This window comes from Lampetra planeri, chromosome 46, assembly GCF_965212315.1.
Source record: "Lampetra planeri chromosome 46, kcLamPlan1.2.h2, whole genome shotgun sequence".
Lineage (NCBI taxonomy): Eukaryota > Metazoa > Chordata > Hyperoartia > Petromyzontiformes > Petromyzontidae > Lampetra > Lampetra planeri.
The window spans coordinates 2,612,894-2,636,487 of NC_136152.1; the positions used below are offsets into that span (position 1 = coordinate 2,612,894).

The 23,594-nt window shown below is 50.5% G+C and overlaps 1 protein-coding gene across 1 annotated transcript in view; it reads right to left on the bottom strand.

Moving 5' to 3' along the window:
* Positions 1-23,594, bottom strand: part of LOC144733315 (midnolin-like) — a 117,345-nt gene that overhangs the window by 42,452 nt on the left and 51,299 nt on the right. Inside the window, exons 4-5 of the mRNA XM_078615152.1 lie at positions 9,831-10,583; positions 3,821-3,956 (exon numbers count right to left, since the gene is read on the bottom strand). Coding sequence (XP_078471278.1) covers positions 3,821-3,956; positions 9,831-10,583 — 889 coding nt within the window. The remainder of the gene's footprint in view (positions 1-3,820; positions 3,957-9,830; positions 10,584-23,594) is intronic.

Below are 23,594 nucleotides of genomic sequence, written 5' to 3' on the forward strand. Positions count from 1 at the left end.
TCCCCCAACCTCTCGGACAACTCGGCCAGAATGAGTCGATGGGTGCAGTGTGTACACATCAGCACTTGGGCAGACAAGGCATGGTCGTGCCATGCAGCAGACCTTACCGACAACATCTACCAACAGGAGAAGGCCTCAAAAAAGGGAATTTATTAAGGTGAGAATTTGCAAGTGGCGGTTGGAAAAAAAAAACTGTGAGCATGCAACGCCCAGGTTGGAACTCCCGCCGCTGATCCTAGCTGGGGACTTTCGGAAAAATTTCAGTTTTTCTTGCGGCTCAAGCGTGCAGCGCTGGACTCGCGAAAAACAATGGACGTGCCCCCTCACGTACCGAGGCTAATTTCCAAGCAACTCCCCCTCGAGCCAAGCGCAACAACAGAAGAGCGAGCGGCGTCCCCCCGGTGATCGCAAAGACGCGAGGGGAGGGGGTGTGACCGACCCTCTGCCGCCGCGGGACGATCGGCGCGGTCGGTCACGTGCGGCGCGAAAGAAGTTCAACGCACGTACGTACGGGAAACACTACGCAGTGCCCTCACAACAGCGGTTAGACGGGCGAGGTCACTGGGCTTGTTGTAGGCCGTCGCTTAAGACTACACTTGTTTCGCCCGGCCTACACTTCCCCACGTATGACCAGTGCAACTCTGGACTTTGTAAGTATTTATTTTTACTAACTTCGTGCATGGCGGACTGAGATCTGTGGATGAATTGCGCCTCATAAATGTAATATATGATTATCATCACATGCGACCGTGCACCGTAACTCTGCCGCCAGCGTGCTGCTCCTCTGCCCCGCACGACGTTTCAAAATCGATTTTACAGCTCCGAGTAAGGTACAGATGGAGGTACAGGGTAAGGTACAGAGATGGGGTCCATCTCTGTACCTTACCCGGAGCACGTCAGTGACCACCATATATAAATATAAACAAACCAGCTATCGGTGGATATCGCACATCGGCCCGCAGTGTTACTTCCACGGTAGCTCTGCAAGTTGTGCCGCGTTTGGCACACATGTGAACGTTTGGCACAGCTGGGAACGTGGCGATGCAGAGGGTGCGGTTTGGTTGATCCCCATTGAAAGACTCTCCCCACCCTGCAGGGCCGATGAGGTACCACGTGGTGGGCAGAGGACAGCAAATTGGATGTTGAACTATCTGCGTGGTCGTTCCTTTCATTGTCCGTCCCACCCCCACCCCTCCTCCTTATTCGCGAGTATTTTCTCCAGGCAACCACGTGAGTGAAACAAAGCTCAAGGCCAAAATCACAAAGAGGGCCCTGCTGAGAAGTAGATCTCGAGGCTCGGCGAGGCGTCGTCAAGCACATATTTATACATTAAGAGTCTCGTCGCTGGGTCTCGAGGTTGAATTTAAAGAGATTCCTGCAACTGGGATGTTTGTCCATTTCTTTTGTAATGAGCGTTATGAATCGTGAAGAACAAAAAAAAACCCGCCACCATGCGTACGAAGGGAAAAGCATTGAAAAAAATACCCACAAAAGGGTCACCAGCCCACTTGCTGTGCTGCCTTCCGTTGCCAGTACCACCCCCCTCACACCTCTCTGCTCGATCCACAAAAAGCCCACGCTGGCAACACGCCGCTGCCGTGCTACAAGCGTGCAAACGCTGCCACACGCGTGGAAAGCGCCGACCCCTGACCTACAAGACACCGTCAATCTCACACGGCGGGGCAGTGGTGGGGGAGGGGGCGGGGCTCCAACGCCGACCTGGGTGGAGAGCATGGGCCCACTCGGGCTGCTCTCGAATCGCACGAAGCACACTTCACCGGCGGAACATTTAACAGCGGGCCCACTTCTCCGCTTACCTCTGACGATCAAGCATGAGCGCGTCGTTCAGCTCAAGGGCCCAAGCGCGGCGACCGCGGGACGATTTAGTGCCGAACTCCAATCACTTTCCACCACTTTTTGTTGGTCGAAAAGCAAACGATTGACATTGTGCGTGGAATGACTTGACTGCCCTTTGTTTTGCCTGGAGGGTGAGAGGGCCCCCCATTAGGAGCAACCGTCTCTTGGCCACTGGGAATTTTAACGAGTAATTTATTTCAACATGCAACATGCAGCCACCGCCGCACAGTATCCGCTGGCTCTCGAAGACAGACAACGACTCAGAGGCGCGAGGAGGAACCACACACAGGCGGGCAAGCCGGCGCTACCAACAATTGCCCGAGCTCTGCGATCCTCTAATTAATGAGTGCTTACAGGCGAGAGAAAATCGGAACACCCGGAGAAAGCGCCCACTGTCGTGCGAGGGGGCAACACTTTATCCCATACAGACGGAACAGGCGGAGTACACATTTGCTGTACCACCTGCCAATGCCTGTAGACTCCAAAAACCGAGATAAAGGGGCTGTGCGTCTCTGGCACACAATGGGCGACTCACCTGAATGATTGAGGGCGTCTCTGTTTATAGTGGGCTGGTGACTCAAGGTTAGGGGAGGGGGCTCATCGTGCCATGGGAGTTTAAGTGTACGAGGCGAGAAGATGTCCTTGTGGCACGACCCTCGGGCCGCGCGGCACAATGCCGCGTCACGGAACGGCTCCGGGTGTATGCCACCGACAAAGAACGATGGGGAACCAGGAAGAGGGGACTTCGTTAACCAACCCCAGAAGATGGCCACTCATTTATTCTCCGCAACGGAGTCATCCTGCCGTGCGCCAATCGTGCGATATAGTCGACACATTGTGTAAGCCCTCCGCAAACTAAACTGGGTCGTCCAATTAAAGCAAAAGAAAATTGGTTGTGTTTGTGCCGTCCTTGGTGACCGAGCCGCGACCTTTGAACTCGCCACGCTTGAGACTGTGGCTCAATCACAAGGGGTGATGGGGCAGCTGGATTTGAACCCAGCCCCCCTATTAAGCAGCGTGACTCCGTATCTCTGACACGGGCGCCTCTCTGCTTCCTGACGCAAGCCAGCCGCCTCCTCCTCCCAAAGCGCGCGTGTTAACATTCACATAACCAACAGCCTCGCTCAACCGTACAATGTGTCGGTGACAAGAGTGAACAGCAGGAGACAGATAGAGATTGGGTATGACTGACATTGAAAAGGCGTCCGGTTGAAGGCCCCGAAGCTCTGACTCTACCTTATCTACGATGGAATGCATCCTCACAGTCGCCATGACCACGTTGTAAACACTGCTATTTACAAGGACCCCCACCCTCCCCACCCCGCCACTTACGCGATAACTTTCTTGTGCTTATTTCAAGAATGCGAGGTTTTACGTCCGTTTCAGACAAACGCAAAGGTTGAACCGGCCAGGAGGTGCTTTGGTTAAAGCGCCTGACTCACAGTTGGAAGAATGCGAGTTGGGGATCAATAAAAATGACCTTTGAGAAGTTAACGGCTGTCCTAAATATAAAACAACAGCAAACACATTGATTGAGCTTGACCCGTGTGCTCATTTGCAGGAAGAAGAACGTGAGCCGATAAGAGAAGGCGGACACTGCTCGAACGACCCACAATATTGGTCTTTAAGGTGGCCGATTAACCGGGCACGGTGCGACCGGCGTTTCTTTTTGTTAATATATTTTTTCGCGACTGTGATCTATTTACCCAGGAAAATATATTGCTGCACAGAACTGAAAAGAAGCCAGGTTATCATGTATGTATGTTGAACTTCTTTCGCACTGTACGTAGCCAACCGTGTTCATCGGTAGTGCGGGAGGACAAACTAAAACGCACAATAGAAATTAGTCTTCAATCCAGATGATTTCAAAGCGCAAAGCTCCAGTGGGGCCTTCCTAATATCGGAAGGAAGAGCCTTCCAGACTGCCGCAGATTTCAGAAATCAAACAAACAAGCGAACATACCGGAGAAAGTTCCAGAGAAGACGCCAGGAGCGTGGTTGACGAAGCTCTCGATGATGGCACCGGGTTTGCGGGCCCGGCTGTGGGCTGACGGCGCCGGTGCCGCCACCGCCGTGCTAGCCGGCGCTTGCGTCGAAGTCTGCCGGGTGTGGAGCAGAGGAAGTAGAGAACACGTACACACACACGCGCGCGCGCGTCAATGTTTATATTCGGTTTTCCAGACGATGCGCCACGGAGATTTACCACCTCTCTAAGTCAGCGTGTCTCCTTGCAACCGGCAAGCATGGGCAGTGTTCACACCCCTAAGGTTGGCTGAAAGTCAGAGATGGAAACTCCACATTCCCACGGCAGGTGTGCCAGTCACTCCAGTCACTCCGTAGAACAATTTCCTGTCAACTTCCCCCACAAGGGTGGTACTTGTGTCATGCGGAGCAGTGGGGATGTGAGTGGAGCATGCTCATGCCAGTGACACACAGCGGGAAGAGGATCAAACACACACTTTAGATAATTTACGTACGTCATTGTGAATTATTGTTTCGTGTCCACGTGGGGTGACAACCGCGCTGCCTAATTTTGGGAACAATTTTTTGTTTTGAAAAATCTGGCAGGACCCTCCTGAAAAAAAATCTTAAGATAGGGTGATGATTTCCTTGATAAAAACAAATATAAAAATAACAATAAATATGACAACCAATGATATTATAACTACCTCTTCAATAAACGGCATTATTAATAGTGATAGTAATTTGAATTTAAATTGGATCTGAAAGCAAAAGAACTCCAGGCACTGTTGAACAAATAAATTAAACGCCGAAACAAAAGGGAAAATACTAAAATAAAAAGAACAAAATAAAAAAATTAAAATTACAAAAAAAATTAAAATTACAAAATAAAAAAATTAAAATTACTAAATAAATAAAAATAAAAACTGGAACAACGAGTGGGCAGTGTGCGACAAGTGCCGATCACCAGGCATGTGTCAACCACCGCCGGCCACATAATAAGAATAATAATAACATCACGTAACACGTGGGGGTGCATTACAACAACAATTTACATTCCTAATCGGAACAATGGTACAACCTACGCCCGCATAACTCTTGTTGCAAAACAAATTATAATTTTCATGAACTTCCTCGCCGCGCACGAAGGTGCCCCCCCCCCCCCCACGGCTGTGTTGCCCTATTTGGGGGGTGGAGGTTAGGAGGCTGGGGAGGGGGACGTGGGAAGGGATGGAGGATATAGGGCCAAAGTTGGTGATGCAAATGCAAATCACCCCGACTGCATCGTGGTTCTAAACCCGTCTCTAGCCCAGCTATACCCAGGCTCCGGCACGCATGCTCCCAGATAGTTATGACGACGCAGCTTGAGTGCTCAACTCGGTCGGAAGCAGCTATAGTGGCCTCAAACCCATTCTAGATTTGAAGCTTTCGTGACTGCAAGGATTCATACTCTTAGGTTTTTTTGGTAAAGTCACGTAGGTAAAAAATTGAAATTTAAATAAAAAAAAAAAATCGACGTTTCGGAGGCTGTATCAAGTGATACAGCCAGATTTGCTGTATCACTTGATACAGCAAATCTAGCTGTGACGGTCCCACCTGATGACGGAGACTTGTGTTGCCTCCGAAACGTCGTGATTTAAAAATTATTATTTTATTTTTATTAATTTTAATTTTTTACCTACGTGACTTTACCGAAAAAACGAAGAGTATGCCTCAAACCCAGTTTCATTGTCTGCCGCGAATGGGTTTTTTAACCACCGACTGTGCAGCGTTATGCATATCAAGATCTACTGCTGTGTGTGTGCGCTACAATCCGGTAGTAAAAATACCAAGACAGATGAGCCTCCTTTGCATACACTCGTCGGAGGTTCTCAACAGGCATTTACAACGTGCGATAACTCCGGTCAATGAAAGTGGCTGCTGCGGAAACACATTTGCGATGTACGCTGTGTGTGTGTGTTTTATTTGTAACCAAAACTGAGTTAAAAAAATGTTCATGATACCGGGCGATATAAAACCCACCTTTGACACCAAAGCCTCTGTTTGTACGATGAGGTTCCCCGATTTGACGTATTGTGTCATGCCTATTGCAATCATTGCCGTTCCAAGACATATGGTGGGCTGCTTCACTTCACGAACGGGCTGACAAGCAAGCCCATTTCCATTATTCTTGTTTGTATTTATTGTGTTTTGTTCCAAGCAAAAGGAGTGGGTTCAATTTAAAAGTTGGTCCGTGACTGATGGTCCAAAACCTAATACCTCTGCTCGCGCTGGGTTCGTAACGCCCGCGATGCCGTTCGACGGAGCCTCGCAGCTTGTGAACTTAAATTGTAATTAATTAGGGTTTGCTCTGGACCATCAGCTGCGTAAACATGATGGGGATAATCGTGGCCTGAAGCACTGGATATGCAGCAGCTATTTCGTGTTTACACGCTGTAAGCTACACTGGTACGCGCGCGTTTCGAGGGGAAACCGCAATGTTTCGAGAATTAAGTGAATTACTTTAGAAATGTCTCCGTAATACTTATCAATAGGTGTTCACGACACAATTCGGCAAAGTTACTGCTTTGTTATTGACAAGACACAAGCAGTCGGCACATCTAATCTCTCGCCCCGAAAGTGCATTGTTCACCCATCAACCACCGCCAATAAAAATGCGCTTGACCAAAATAAACAAAGCAATTCATTATTTAAATGACGGAATTTTGAGAAACTACGTCACGCAAACTCATCGCGCAGGAGGCCAAACGGTTTCGCTGCTACGCGCACTTTCTCGGAAACGTCACGCCGGTAGCGGCGGTGGTGCGCGGTGGTGCGCGGTGGTGCGGGGAGGTGCGGGGGGGGGTCCAGCTTGAGACCCCCCAGCGGTTCGTGCCCACGACTCCCCGTGCTTGTGGGTGGGTTGGTGTGGAGGGGACGACCTTTCGGACTCAGCTCCGCCGATCGAGCGATGGTGTCGCTCGAGCTCAAGGCATGCGTGCTTGCTCGCTCATTAGATATGCGCCCCCTCAAGCCGGAGGATCATGATTCGGACTTGGGAAGAGGCCCAAACGTCTTTTGGATACCCCGCGCCAGCGCTTCACGCCATGACCTAGTCACAGAAAAATTTGGACGCACTGCCAGCGCCGTATTCTTTTATAAATTTTGTTTTTACTTTTGTGGGTTATTGCTCGTGCGTGGGCATCACAAGTGGAAACTTTCAGTCAGATGTTGCACCTGGTTTTGCGCCCGCTGTGATGGCGGCGGCGGCGGTGGGGGGGGGAAGGAATGCCACTGTGTGGGGCTTCTTCTTGTTGGAACTCGCAGTCCGCGGGCTCCACACCGCACCGATTGTCAAGGCGTCGCCGCGTATGATGCTCATGATTACAATCAGGAGCTCGCTTATTAATGACGCAGCCGGGATAATCGGGGGACCCTCCGAGCGCCGAGCCGGCACCGTCCTCCGGATGCGGCCTTTGTGTCGGACACCTGCGCTGCTTGCGCCAGGTGCTCAAGCGTTGTTGTTGTTATTGTTGTCATGGGACCTTTTCGCCAGTATCAAAGTATGAAAAATAATAGGTATTACCAGAGCATGGTTAATGCGGGCTTGATTCCTTGCAAAAGGTGTCTATTTGGTGTTTGACCATCTTAACACGTCCTGTTTTATTGCCAGAAAGGGTAAAACCTCTTCTCGTTGTTGTGGGCCGTCGCGTCGGATCGACAACGCCTGTCTGAGAGAAAGCTCTTTTGTTACATCTATGTTTCTTCACAGGTCTGAAGTGTAATTAGCCGATGGCGTCAGCCCGGTCGGCAATGACCGCACGAAAAACGACAAAAATACAATCTGGTTTGTCTCTTAATTCTGCCGAGGCGATTCCGAGAGCCAAGGGGTCGCTTACAACGGTAGCGGCACACCCCGCGCATTTGTAAAGAGAAACATAACTCCCTCGCGTAGGCTGCCGATTGTTAAAGTGAGCGGCGAGCGTCAGGTCACGCTAAACGCGAGCGCGCACTAGCGCGACGGGTTTCTCGAAATGAGCGTGTGGTTGGTCTTACTCGGCCCATCGCACGCCTCTTCCGACTTCGCAGATGCAGCGGCCGGAAGTGAAGCAGTGTATTCAACTCCAAAGAAAAGCGCGTTTTAATCGTAATAATGTAAATGTGTAAGGCTCGTTTCATCCCAAGATCCCACTGCGTCCCCTGTTTGGAAAGCAGGAAATGAAGAAGGCCTGCAGGGTAAACGGCCAAAACGCGGAGGGGTAATAGCAAATTTAAAGAGGTGATTCTAGATTTGAAGCTTTCGTGACTGCAAGGATTCATACTCTTAGGTTTTTTCGGTAAAGTCACGTAGGTGAAAATTATAATAAAATAATAATAGAAATAAAATAATAAATCACGACGTTTCGGAGGCAACACAAGTCTCCGTCATCAGGTGGGACCGTCACAGCTAAATTTACTGTATCAAGATACAGTAAATTTAGCTGTAAATTTAGCTGTGATACAGTAAATTTAGCTGTGACGGTCCCACATGATGACGGAGACTTGTGTTGCCTCCGAAACGTCGTGATTTATTATTTTATTTCTATTATTATTTATATTATTTTTATTATAATTTTTTTACCTACGTGACTTTATCGAAAAAAACGACTCCGATTGTCTTACTAGCAAAGGGCAAAACGTCCCAAAGCGTTGCGAGCTGCACTGGCGAAAGCCCCATCACCCCTGCAGGAAATCAGCCTTGACCTCGGAGTACTGAGAAGACTATGGATCCCAAGATCTCAGCGACCTCGTTAGAGTGTGCGGACGGATCAGCAGTTTTTAGTATTCATGCTAAAAAACTCGGCTTTCATAAGTGGCCACGGACACGCTCCCGGGCATGGCTAAGGTAATCATTAATCATAATTAATAATGAAAATGAAAGTTTCTGAGTGCCTGACACAGGCCGCAGTGCAATTGCCTCTTGAGCCGGAGCATGTCGGAGACAACTTGCATCGCCTCCTGTGAGTCACGACGTTGCCCTCCCCCCCCCCCACTTCGCGCCTCTCCACACCCCTTAGTAAAATATCAATTTTGGACCATTCCCACCAGCCCAGCTGATCACGTGTTACACCCGGTGCCAAATTGCGGGAGCGCAAATTGGCGTTTCGATACATTTCAGTCGCTCGAAACAAAATATTGGCAAGCCTTGTGTCTGCAGAAGTTGGAAACGACCGATTATAGCCTGACATCTGGATTTAAAGACCCTTGTTTTTTTGGAGTGTGGCCGTGCTGCGCATTGACCATTCTTGAGCACGAGGAGCAATTTGAGGCTCGTGTGCAATGGGCAATTATCGACACGGTAATAGCCTTGTGCGCGACACCCTGGTCGGGTGATGGAATCTGATGGAATCTCACCCGACCAGGGGCGGGCCTGGGCAGGGTGATTTACAAAACTCAAAATGGAATCGATGACCTCGGGATGTTGTCCTCACCCGGTTAATTTTATTTTTTCGTGAAATGAGAAATGAAGCCCGGCCGAGCTACAGGAGTCGGCAGAACAACACGCCTCCTTGGCAGCCTAGTTTAGTGGCTTGACGCTGATACTCTTTAGACGTACTTCAGAATGCGCTCCGCACCATGATGAAAGGAAGCTGCGGCATACTAGTACCCGACGCTTTGTGCAGGTCAGCAGTGGTTGTCTTTGGGAGACAATGGAATCCACCGTAGCAATGTCACCACTCAAAAAGGGTGCAGAGTACTGTTCTGATGTAATGTTAGTGGGAAGGGCACTTTGACTTTTGGGCTGTAAATAACTACCAAGTAAACCAGACAATGCTGGGTCAACGTTGGTTGGATCTGTTGGAACTTTCCATGGTTACTGGGTAGTCTGGTTGATGACTATCATTTTATATTGTCACATCATTGAATTACGGCCTGTATATAATACAGTGACCACATTTACGATGGTGATGATGATGATGTAGACGATGACAAAAAGGGAACAATCACAGCGGTGGACAAAACGCCGCCCCACGACGGCACCGCCTACTTACGTGGGCCGCAGCTGGCGTGGGTGGCGGCCCGCAAGGACAGCTCTGATTGGCCGCCCGAGCCGCGTGCCACGCCTGATTGGACATCCTGCCGAAGTGGGGCGCGGGGGCCTGCGCGGGCGACGAGGTGCCGCCTGGCTGCTGCTGCTGCTGCTGTTGCCGCTGCCCGGCCAAGTGGCTCAGGGAGAACGCCGGATGGCCCGAGGAGCCGGCGTGCTGAACGGCGGCCGGCAGCTGGTGGCGCGCCGACAGCTGATGAGCGGCCTGCGCCTGGAGGGCCGCCGCGGGGAGGTGGTGGCCGGGCGAGCCGTGGTGGCCCGCCGGCGGCACCGCCCGCTGGTGCTGGGGGACGAAGGGAGGGACGCCGCCGGCCGACGCGCTGGACCCGGACGCCTGGTGGCCCCCGGTGAAGGAAGACGAGGAGGTGGAGGAGGAGGCGGCGGAGCGGTTCTGGCGCTGGTGGCAGGCGTGCAGGCAGCCCGTGGCGTGCGAGTGCGCGCGCGGGTCCCGCGAGTAGCGCTGGAAGCGCGGGTCGCGGGGAGCGCCGTGATGGTGGTGGTGGTGGTGGTGATGGTGGTGGTGGTGATGGTGGCTGTGCGGCTGCTGCTGCTGCTGTTGCTGCTGCTGCTGCTGTTGCCGTTGCTGCTGCTGCTGCTGGTGTTGCTGGGGAGCCAGCTGGAGTTGCACGAACATCATGTGATCTCCGACGCGCAGGGCGAGGGTCAAAGGTGAGCGGCCTGACAGGAAGTCACTGACCTGCGAAGGGTAAACAACAAACAGAAGGATGAGCAATGGCGATCAAAATAACTAACACATCACGATGATAGCGCCTCATTATTTGGTGGGCAAAGTGACCGCACAACAGATTCGCCATATTCACTGTGGCTCTGGCACTTATGTCTGTGTATTGTTTCAAAATACAACAGACTCTCAATAATAATTCCAATCCAAGGGCTACATAACGACGAGTCATTACCTCACGAGACGTGCGGCTCTCATTTCAGAGATGGATTGGGGCTTTGTTAAAAAGGACACGTTGCTTAGTGTTTAAACACCAAGAACAACCTCACAGTATGAATTGGTCATGTTTAGTTCATCCGTGTGCTAACCCATTTTAGTACTGTCTTGGTAGCAGTGCACAAAGCACAATAACGCTGTTGCCTTAAAAAAAACAATATTTAATAGGCGACATTTCAGGCATTTCCTGTAATGGCACTGATACATTTTTATTTTATTTTAAGGCCGGAGTGTTCGTGATGAATGTGTTGAGTTTTCATTCGAATAAGTGCAATATTGAGAATACCGAACATAAAAAAGAAAAATCATTAGATGCGATGCCATCAATTACTATCGAATGAATATATTAAAGCCAAGCACCCCTCTTGCCCAAATTAATGTTGGGCAGTGCTCATCGTTGCCGGAAGACTGGGGGGCCAGCCGTGGAAAATTCCACATTCCCGTGACTGGTTGCCAATGTTTCCATGGAACAACCATTTGAAGGCTTCCAAAAAAGACAAAGTGGTATTCATTTTAGTGACCTCGGATGAATGATTAGCCGAGTCGACCCCTGACCTGGGTTTGAACTCATGACCCTTCCATTTACGAGTCACGTGCCCTCTTGAACCACCCGACAAGCAAATAAACGGATTAATTCATCGCGCATTTAGAAATATTGAAATAGAGCGAGTGTAAAACACGCCCCCAAATGTCATTACTTTTCTCCATTTTAACCGTGAACATCTGCACAGCGGCATTTCCAGAAAGGAAAGAAATCCAAGAGGCGTCTGTGACGTGGTCGCAGACGAGGCGTCTGTGACGTGGTCGCAGACGAAACGTCACACACGCTTTCTCACCGAACCCGTTTTCGCAGATTTCGCATCGATAACGCAATTCTAGGTGGCGTCGAATAATACATCAACTGACCATCAACGGTCAACGCCAAGTGGCTGTAATCTACAACAGGACAATAATGCCCGTGTCCTCAGCGGCAACAAATACCAGACGTTGCATACGACGCAGAGTGACCAACCGTTTATTAAGAGGGTGGTCATTAAAAAAAAAACCCTGAACAACAGCAGTACGTACGTGTGTTCTTTACAAACACTGTTAATGTTATCAACTCTATCCACATGCTGTGTTAGTAGGGGTCTCGGAACTACGTCACTACACTGCTTCTCGGCAGTGCTGACTCAGTGCTCCGACGCGGCTATTACGAGCTCAATTCGTTACATCCCAAAATATTTTTCCACCTGATTTACAATAGAGTAAATTAAGTCCAAAGTGGTGGATCAGTGATGGACTTGGCTAATCATTTTGGGGTGCGGTCTCTAAAAATTATTACCACTTCGTCTGCTAGAAGTCAGACAGTGGTTTGGGTTTCCTTGGCTTCTGCCATTGGAATGTGGGCTCCATGGTGGCGAGATGTTAACTACCTCGCCTGGTATACAGGAGGTCTCGGGTTTGATCCCAACCCTGATGCCTGCTGTATATTTGGAGTTTGCACATCTCTCTCCCCCATGGTCATGTGGATTTTTCTTCGGATCCTCAGGTTTTTCCCTCCACATTTAGAAACATGCGTTTAGAGTATTTTGCCACGTGAAAAGCCACTTCATTGGGCTATTAATTGTGGCCAGGTTGTTTTGTAAAAAGAGCTATACAGATGGTAAAATAAAAATGGTATTTAATCGTTTAATAATCAAAATAGTTTAAATCATTTTAGAATATTCCAGCAATTGCTCAGTGCGCTCAACGGAAAATGAGGGCCACACAACGATAGGTTGGACGAGGGATGTTTTGCGTTGTCACCTTTCGTTTAGAACCAGAAACTCGGCGACACGTCCCAATGGTGTGACCGGTCACAAAATCGACTTTCCGCTCGTGAGACCACTGCCGGAGGCCCTGGGATCACCGCGAGTTTGAACGTCGTGATTAACAACGGCAAAATACTTTCAGAACTCCTCTTCTTCCCCCTGTTTTGCATGTCTACCGCACACGCGTGGGTCACGCGTGTACACACGCCCACACACGTGCAACACCCATGCCTACGCGCGCACGTACACAAGGAAGTGCATTTGTTTTTTGGTTCACACGCTCATTCGGCCCTGCTCCTGTTTACGAACTCTTAAACAACAACAACGAAGGTACGGGCCCACGCAGCCGACAACGCGGTGCCTGTGTGCTGGCTTCTTTACTCGTGCGTAGCATTCCAACCGGTGGCGCCCAAGCCTCAATTGCAGTTTTAGATCCTACGTGGCGTGGCACACTGCACGTGGGTCACTGGATCGCAGGAAGATCGTAAGTGTGCGCGAGGCATCCGAACGCGGGGCTACGGCGTTTTCTCTGGGTATGCCAAAGTATCCTCCCCATGTACAAAATGAATTGGTAAAATAGCAAAACTAAAAAGCCTTCTTATAGAGTATCCGGGGCACCCAGTGGGGCTTTTCGAGACAACTGTATGACATCGCAGGGTTATTGTTAGGCACTCACTGAACCAGCTTCGGGTGACCTAGTTGGCCTCTTGAGCTATGGGAACATGGAGCTGATACGCGTCCCCAGTGTCTCAGTTCTAAGGGAGCCAGGTTTCAGGTCACGATGAAGGCTCACAGTGGGACATTCGCGGGTTCACTCCAGCCATCAAAACGACGCTCGAGAGAGGGGGCCCACAGGCGGTTCGGGAGATTCATAATTTGCTTCGTCAAATTGGTTAGTCGGCACAGTCAAGATTCAGGGTTCAAATCAGATTCGGCGGCCAGCCCGACGAGATGAAGCAGCATTCTCAAACGAAGGGATGGTGGCCGACGATCAAAGAATGAATCGCGGAGTGGCAGCCAAGCAATGGAAACGCGCCCGACAGAAACATCTACCGAGGGAATGGAGCACCGGAATGGAGTCCTGCTATTTTGTGCAGATCCAAGGTGGATTATTACATTGCAGGATCGCGAGAGATGGCAACCGATTTTGGGAGGCGAGGCCTTCGTTCGGCAGTAGATTGATGATGGCGAACTATGGCGCTAATGACATGAACGAAAACAAACTTCCGAATAAAGAAATAAAATATAGAAGTTGAGTTTCGAAATGCAGTGTGTTCTGTCGTCTCATTCTAAAACTATTTTTTCCACCCATCCTAAATGGCCATGCAAATTGGACCAATATTATTGAAAACAGAAGGAGCGGGGCAAGTCTGAAAACGCCGAGGCTAAATGGAGCAGCAGCCCGTTCCCTTGCGGTTCAGCGCGTGCGGAACCATCGCCGAGCGCGGGTCACCGTGACCAGGTCACCGCCGGCAGCTTGTGGACAGGTCACCGTTGATGCAGAGCTCCGCAGAGCTCCGCAGAGATGGAGCAATTACCGTAGCCGCACCGCGCGCTGCTCCCCGGGGCGATGGCAACGCTCGCCCCAACATCCACACTTTCAACGTCATCCTGCCGGATGCCAACGTCGGTCATTCTCAATCTGCTGCTGGGATGATTCAAATACATTTCTGGCTCCATATTTAATGTCATCTCACTTATCACGCGTTCCCTCCCTCTCTTTGCGCGTTTCCTTTTTTGTGTAGATTTTTGTATTTCATGACCGCTAATTATATCCCAATTGCGCAAATGTGGGAGTGGAAGTTATGAGATGAAATGTGCTTCTGAATATCGAATAATCAAGGGAAGTATTTGTGTGTCGGCATGACGCGTTCCAGAACTGCTTTTTGGTGAAGTCAAGTGAACCGGTTCTTGCTCCCCGTTTCAAAGACAAGACAGCGTTTCTTCACACTCTGAAAAAGCTGCCCCCATCATCCAATGCGGTCACGAACCTTAGAGAAATATTGCACCAAGTAAAACCAACCAGTTAAAATTCTTCAAGAGCAAATAAACATTTCAAAATACCTAACATCTTAATTACATTTTTAATGCATACAGCAAGGCTTTCCATGTAAATTTTTTTTTTTTTAAATGATACACAATACACACATTACGCATTCATTGGTGACTACCCTCATACAATTCTGTTCACTGGAGCACCCACGTTTGATAAACGGTGGCTTTGAACCCAGATTGAAGCCCTGGGTCTCAGTAGTTCTGACTCGACAACCAACAACTCCACTACCCACCCCCTGCGCCATCACCCAAGCTGCTCTGCTTTCCCCTGTGCTGGTCGACCCTTCACGCAGCCTACAGACACCGCTGACGATCTTTTGTGAAGAGCAGCTTCGTCGAATTCCTCCAGTTGCGAATAAATATTATTCCGATGCTCCCTCCGTCCCCCCCTCCCCTCCGCCGTAGATACCAGCCAGGGCCACGGGCACCACATTAATAATACGTCTACTTAAAATAGACGACGCTACGCATGCATTACTCACTTATTTTCTTTCTGACATCATCCGCACACAAGCCCCCTTTAAAAGTGTTGAGGCGAGTATGATTAGCGAGCGTCTATTAAGGCGTGCGTGACGCAGGCAGAGGCCTCCGTCTCGCCGGACCAACCAAACACGGGGGAGGAACTCATTCGTATGGGGACCACCAAAGTGGAAACGGAATGACAAAAAAAACCACAACAACCGCACGTAGGAATGACAGATTACAGTTTCTCTGATCCGCAGGAAATGACAGCAAATGTGAGCGGACCTTTACGAAGCGGTGGTTTTTAAGAGAGCGCTAGAAATCCGAGGAAGCAATGGAAATCTGCAGAAGCACAATCCAACACGACTGAACCTTGTCGCTCGTCTCCCGGCTTTGATGAACAATCCATGCCACCAGAGTGGATTGTTAAAACCAGGCAAATGTGCCTCCTCTACGTCAACTTGGCATAAAATAAAGAACCTAGTCTGGTGACACTGGTCATCGTGAGCACTGGGAAGAAACGCACGTGGACTGGGCGTGCGTTCTGAGCACACAAAGCCCCTCGTGTGATGTACCAGCCCTAATAGGCACTCGATAACAACATAGCCCATGAGCCAAGGGGGCGCGGTCTTGGTCGGTACAGTCTGAGATGCCAAATGCTACTCGTGTCCACCATGAGCGGTATCCACCAAGGGCACCTAATTGCTAGCGCACATACCGTGTCTTTTATTTCATTTCAAATTCCATACAAATTTCACATCACACGACATGTTTCTCGTAATAAAGCTACCACGGTGACCTTGCTATCATACACATTTGTGATTTGGGGATAATATACTTGAAGAATATCATTGTAAGCATTTGCCAGTTTGGATGGTACCGATAAGGTACATTTCTGCGCCCGATGGCTTGAGGGACCAACCTGCCCTGGGCGGTATAAACCACCAAAACAACAAAAAACAGGAGGCCTTTGTCTTTTCATCGCGTCAATCATAATGAGCCCTGCAATGGCGGTCCTTACAGCCTCGTAGAGCGTGGGAGGCGGCAGGAGTGTGGGTGGGGGAGCGAGTGAACCACCTTGACGAACCTGGGTGAGAGACTGGGAGATTATGCGACGGAGCGCTCGTCGATATTTTCGTAACATCTGGGGCCGATCTAAAATTAGGTCCCTTTTAAATCACGGGGCAAGGGAAGCGGCGTGTCAGCCCGAGCGCTATTTTCGCCCTCGACACCCTTGGCTCCACCGCCGAGCGAGCGAGTGCGAGCGCTTTGTCATCAAGGGCAGTGGGGGGGGGGGGAGGTTATTTCTTGCAACCCTTTAGCGAATTCGCAACACTTTGTGCAACGGCGGCCGTACGGAAATATCGTCGTGCATTTTCGCTACCACGTTACGAGCAGGTGACATAAACAGCGGTGCGCCGCCGCCGACGGTGAGAAAAGCCTCTCACGGAGTCTCCACCGTTGAATTTCGGCAGGGTCCTTTTTATGATCGCATTTAACAAAACAAAAAAAGGTCCCTTTTCAATTGACTGCTGGTCTCCCCCCACGGTCATTTCACCAAACTACGCGGTGATGGTGACGAGGGGAACGGCGCCTGGGACCGGTTCAGATATCGCTCGCAACTCTAAGCCAGCGTCAGTGATCGAACTCGGCTCTCCGGCGTTCGTGAATAACCGATGCGTCGTCGCCGCTCTTACCCTTTTATTGGCACGCCTGGCGAAATCGTTATCGAGTGCTCTACCGTGCACGGGCAGAGTTGAGCGGCGGCGGCGGGGAGGAGAAGCGACAGATCGGGGGGCGGCGGTGGAGGCTGGTGGGGCCCCGGTGCTTGGGCTGGCTCGTGAAATGTGACAAGCGGAGGGGCCGATGCGCGGCGTGTAGAGAATTCCGATCTCACAGGCGGAGCGAGTCTCCCCCGCTCACGTGATCGCGGCGTGCTGCTCGGCACTGCCGGAGGGCCCTCGAGCCGGTGGCGGACAGCGTACAACTGCTACACGGTGTTGGCTGGCTTCTCCCGAGGACAACCACCGCATTAATCCTTCTAAAGGACATCTAAATAAAGATTGTGATTCTGATTGAACCTGGGGGTGGGAGGGGGGGGGAAGATTGTCCGGAGTTAAACGCCAGCCAGGATTCTAAAATCTTCTCGGCACGAGTCGAATTGTCAGCCACGACACCACCTGGCTACGCTTGACATTCCGCCGTACACAGTGTGCAGTCATTTGTACGCTTGCACACGTACGCACGCACACACGCGTGTACGCAAACGGAAATACAATGCAGTTCATCGCTCGGTATGTACACTATGCAGAACCATGATTTTACTCCAAACATCAACTATTATACGTCATTATATTTTTTCTCCCCATTCGGGGCAGTGTTGACAAACGTGTCGACTTCTTTCAATTGATCAGTAACTGTAAACAGACAGCCCTGTGAGAGGTCCTGCACGAAATATTTAATCTAGGTTTGAACGTACGTACGTATCTTTAACTTCTTTCTCGTTCCGTACGTAGCAAACCACGTTCATCGGAGGAACAGTTGATTTTTGCAATCAAAGAGTTTCCGGCGTTCGATTTCACTGGCGGGAATTTGGGCTACGATAGACACGATGGAAATGTAGCACTACGCCACAATGTCACGGGGTCCTCAACATCTACTTCACAGCTCGAGGTGATGAGAGTTGCGCACTACGGAGCGTCAGTTTGGATCACGAGCTAGATTTCCACTTTGCAGACCAAAGTCCACGTTTTTTTTTATTGGCCACTCTCAACACGGAGGCGACGACGATGACGAACATCACCGTCCTACTCCCCTAAAGATTCATGGCCAACATATTCGTCCCGAAGAGTCCTTGGACGTTGCCATCGAGATCTCCCGAACAGTATTGCCGCACGCGAGAACAGGATCGCCACATTTCTGCCGCTTTTGTTCCACGCAGCCCCCAGTCAAAGCCTCCGTACCCATGCGGCGCGCTGGCTAACGTTGCATCAGCAGTCTCGGCTGGGTCGCCATTGAAATAAAACAAAACCTTCAACTCAATCAACCTAAACTGAAATAAACCGATTTACTGGGTTAATTCGCCACGGATTTATTTCGGGGCGAGTGCAGCGGGAATCGAACCGTCGGCGCCACATTGAACTGATTGACCGCTAAGCTGGAAAACCGCTCCAAAAACACAAAGATCCCCCGCGTAGCCTTCACAGACTGTTGGGGCAAGTGCTGTTAGCGAGTAGCATCTATGAAGGCCGGCACGGCACACGAGGGGGTGGGTGGCCAGCACCATGCCCGACCACCAATGTCTCCCCAGTGGTGGTGTTTACCCACCACACCACTGACGATTATCTGAACCGATCCGGGACCTCCCCTAGATCGACTCGGCCTCAGATGAGTACCTGGTGCGGTGTATAAACATTGCCACGCGGGAGACAAAGGCGGCCGGGCGTGGTGATGGCCACCCACCCCCTCGTGTGCCGTGCCGGCCTTCATAGGTGCTACTCGCTAACAGCCCTTGCCCGAACAGTCTGTTAAGGCTACACGGGGGATCTTTGTCTTCCTTACCACGGGCACACACACACATGTGCACTCACGCGGCCATTTCATGAAGCCTGAAGCCTTGGAGGCGGGCCGGGGGGGGGGGGCTGTGATTTCACACCGAGGTCGTGTGGTGCTGATGAGGTCTGGGTGGGCGAGACCACGGGGCGTTGGGGGAGGGTGCGGGGGTTACTGCGGGGGATGGGCAGGAGGAAGGAGATGGGGGGGGGGCCGGTGGGAACAGCTGACTGCCTCTTCTTGACAAAGGACCCGAATGTGTGCGTCCTCGACCTGAAATAGCCGCCGAGAAAGAGATGCGTTTTCTTTTTTAAGCAACGGCATTTAAGCAGCTCCGGTCAAATTTTCTATTCTTATGACAAGGGCTCAAGCGTACGGTCGTGTGTGCATTTCATCAAGTGTACAGAACGTAAATTGTGCCGTGTGTGGGCGTGTGCGCGCGCGCGTCCGTGTTTTATTTATGCGTGCGGTGGCGGCGGTGCAATGGTGCACAAAATACAGCACAGCAAGTTGGTGATCTGGTGAAGGAGCATAAACCATCACACGAACTCCGGTCATCCTCGCCGCAGTGGCTTTTGGGTGGCCATCAAACAAAGACGGTCACTGCATAGCGCGCCTTTGAATGCGCTTCTGCGGCCGTCTGGAACGCCCTTCCGACATCCAGAAGCACTTTCAAATCATCTCGATTGAAAACTCATTTCTTTAGAACTTTTCGTGCTGAGTTAGTAATCCTTCCCTCGCACCTCCGATTAGCGCGGTTGGCTACGTACGGCGCGAAAGAATTTCAACGTACGTACAAACAACCGGGGGTTCGATTCCCAGGCACGTGCATCGATGTCGAGCGGCATGGCGAGCAACCCTGCCACCGGCCGAGGTGGCCCGGGCCGACAAGAAGAGCACCGGGTATCGCGTGCGTCGGGGGGGGCGACGAGCCACACCCCAGTGTGGTGCCCGTGTCTACTTTAACAAGTGCTCGCCAACAGCACGAGCCCCCGTGGGTCTCGAGAGGGATAAACGGGGGCTATATGTGTGTGCCCGTGTTAGAAAAAAACGAAACAAGGGCGGTGTCTCCTATGCCACGGATTGCTTCATACCTTTCTTGAGCGTCTGTCAGGAATGGGGTGCGTGCAGCGTGGTGTCAGCGGGTGAACCTTAACCAATTCCATATATATTTTAAGCAACAACAACAAAACAACTCGCTTGCAGTGGATTGGAATAGTTGTAGGGTACAGCAATATGGGGGGGGGGGGGAAGCAAGTGGATGCTGCTCCTCCTTGTAATGAGTGAAGCCATGGCAATCAAATATTAATGTGTGTAAGCCTTCTGTCAACACCGGCAGTCAATCTCCACTCAGCGAGCGGTCCCTCCTCCTGTGCTGAGACTGGCCTGGAAATGCCTCTCTCCCCCAACCCATGCCAGCATCGTCCCTCTGTTCAAGTCCCTGGCACAAAGAGCCCCTTCCCCCCCACCGCCCACACTTACAAACCATGACCTCAACCGATCTATTTCCATTCAGCTACACAGCGCTCTTTTGAGAAGCGACCCTGGGCCATCACGAACGATAGCTCAACGAAGGCGGCCTCATCATCGCGTGGAAATTCACGGCAGCAAAATCATCTGGATGCGTCGTGTCGATTCGACACGAGGAGGGGGAAAAAGCCAGAGGGCTCGGGCAAAAATCCACACGACCGCTGGGAGAGACAGCACGCAAACTCCAAATACAGAGGCGACAGGCTCAGGATCGAACCCACGACCTCCTATATGCCAGGCAGTTAACATCTCCTAGCCACCGTGGGGCCTCGGCCTTCTCTGTCTCTCCTATTGCAGCTCTTCCTGCATTGTGGCCTCTCCTCATCGTTGTTATAAACTCTCCACGCGCATCCACCAGTCACCTCCTCCTGCCCGACGTTCTCCCTCATCGTGTCGGCACGTGTCGAGGTGCCGATGGATCTCGATTCATCCGCCGCTGGTTTGATAACTGGGACATGTACTTGAACTGAAGATGATGATGATAAACAAGTTGGGTTTATAAAGGGGAGACATTTTTAATGTTCTGCAAAACAGATCAAAATGTCCTTTATCAAACACTGCAAAGCCAAATTGAATCTCAAAATGAGGACTTGGGGAAAAAATTCATCCATTAGTCGACTGATCATGGCTCATAATAAACGATGATGAATCTTAACACACTTTTTTCCTTCAGGGTTCTGCGTCAAGATATTTGGCCATACGCTCAAAGGCGAACATGCGTTCCCCTGAATGTTAAATGTTGCGTTACAGTGTCACTTAACCTTGTATTGCATGACTATATCATACGCAAAAGTCAAACATTCCGTTTTACAAGGGCAAAAAACGTACATCTAACGAATGACGACGCCAAAACAAAACACAAAAACTCGATCATCTCAGCCAACGGACCTTCGCGAGAAGGGCGACCTTACACGCTTCGCTGTGGTAACGAGAGAAGGGGGTGTTGCACCGCAAGCACCACGAGCCAGACGCGGGAGTGCGAGTTGCCAGGGCAGGACAACCTCGCCCGCCCGCTCGCTTGCAGTAAACAGGCCTCCGTGTCGCAGGCCTGGGGACGGCGTGTCCTCCGGGCGGATCACAGATCTCATTCCGCGCTCGTGCACGCGTGCGGCATGTTCCACTCGGGCGTGAGAGGAGGAGGCGGAGGCCTTGGCCCTTTGCCCTCATCCTCCATTGCGAAAAATATGTATGGGTGGCGAAAAAAATAACACATGGTAAAGGCTGACTTAAATACTTGCACCCACAACACAATCATTTAGAAATGTTTACATAAAAGATGACCAAGTGCGTGTTAGTTTTTTTCGAAATCAAATCACACAAATGATACAGATTAAGAAAATAGTTAAGACTTAATGCAACTGCAGTGGAACATCGTCATAAAAGCATCTACACACTGCCTTTACAAATGCCACCACGCGGAAAATGCATCCTGGAGAATAACGCACCGTGGCTAAAAGCCATCGGTGCTCTGCTGCAGCAGAAACAGCGGCGCACGCGAATGAATCTCAGAATCAAGACTGCTGGAGCGTGACACGTGTGCTCTCCTGCGAGAGAAAAGCTTTGATCACAATGGCCGGTCGCAGCCATGTGCCGAGATGGGTCAGGGGACAGTCAATTCCAAAATTGCATACTGTATTCTCGGACCTCCTCCGTTGTCTTTTTGCATCTTAATACATTACGATATTTAAAAGTACAACGATTTACAAAATGAGGCTTCTTGCTATGGGGCTTGACGGCAGACAGGCAAACACCGATGCTCCTCGGCCTTGTAAGCAGGCTGCCACAGCTAGGCCTGCTCACTGCCTTCTGTTTTTCTCTTCTGCTCGGTTTGAAACTCGCCTTCCACACAAAGGAGAAACACGCCATCGGATATACCGCCGAGTAGTGTCGGGGCAAAGTCTTGTTAATATAAACACGGCAAGAAGAGCTGAGCAGGCATTTCGACACTTGCGAATCCCGGAGCTTCCATTTTGTTTTCTGTCGTCAGAACATGGTGGAAAACTATTTTCTAAATGCAATATCACGAGCCCATGTGTCAGAGCGGCTCGTTCAGTACGCGATGGAGGTCGCGGCAGCTCGAGACATTTCTCAGCTGCCGGGCGGTGCATGGGCGCGCGCACACAGTAATCTTGTTTAGAAGACAAGCCGTCAATCAGGAGAGGTTGTGTCACACCAGGCAAGCCAATTGGCACAGCCTGTGGTACGGTTACTCTCTGAACATCGTTTCAAAAAACATATGAAAGAACTAATCTTGTAAGCAAAACCAGGTTAAGAGAAACAAGCGCACGTATCAGCCGAATAACAGTTATTTTGTTTGGTGTCCAAGCACGCACAGAGGTGCTCCTGTGACGTAAACACATATTTGATTATTATGGTCACAGAAATTGGGAAGACAAAACAATGGAAGATAATGAGAAAAGATAGCCGAAATCCTCAGTGGAATTCTGGCCAACAAAAGGCGGGCTTGTGGGGCTGATAGGCCATACTACACCACCATAACCATATATGGTAACAGAGAAGGAATTTTAGTGGGTTCAAGGGTCATTATGCTAGAAGGCACATGTGCGAGACAGTCGGCAAAAGATTAGAAATCTGCAGCAGCGTCAATGCCTCTTGAAAAAAGCTCTGCCCATTTTTTTACCTAAAGCGGACTGCGGTCACGGATTTCTATCTGGAGTCTGTTCACGTGCGACAGAGGGTGCACATACACGGGCCTGCAATTACACAGCAAAGCCAGGTTCCTATTCCTGGACACAGTGTGCTTATTCGCCAGAGGCATCGGTCTGTGACCCTGGTCTCGTCATAAAATGGCTACCCGGTGGAGTTGATGAACATAAGCACCAGGGAGACAAAAGAGGCTGGGCACCAGTGCATGCCACACCTCCTAATGTATTATTCTGGCCTTAATAGGTACTCGCCAACAGAACTTACCCCGATCGCCCACAATGATGAATGAGAGGACGTGTCTTTTTTTGGTTGGGTGAAATTTTAAAGGAGCCATTCTCAAAACAATTGAATGTCTCTGGCCTATGTGCGTTACAACTGCTGCAAACGCGCGTGAGCGTGTGTGCTGTGTCGAATGAATATGCGCTCGCGTCTCCTTCATGAATGGGCAATTTAAAGACAAGCCGCAGTGTGATCCGTGGCCATATGGATCATAAACTAAACCACCGTGGCCTGCGCTCCTTTAACCGAGGGGGAGGAACAGCAAAAAAAGACTCCACCAACTCTCTCCTGAAAGCCCTCTTGTCGCGACTCGCAGACATCGACGTTGGCAATTAGCCCTTGAACAAATTGCCATAAGCAGGGATGGGAGAATAGTACGTACTGTACATGAATTTTAGGTCGCAGGGTTTAT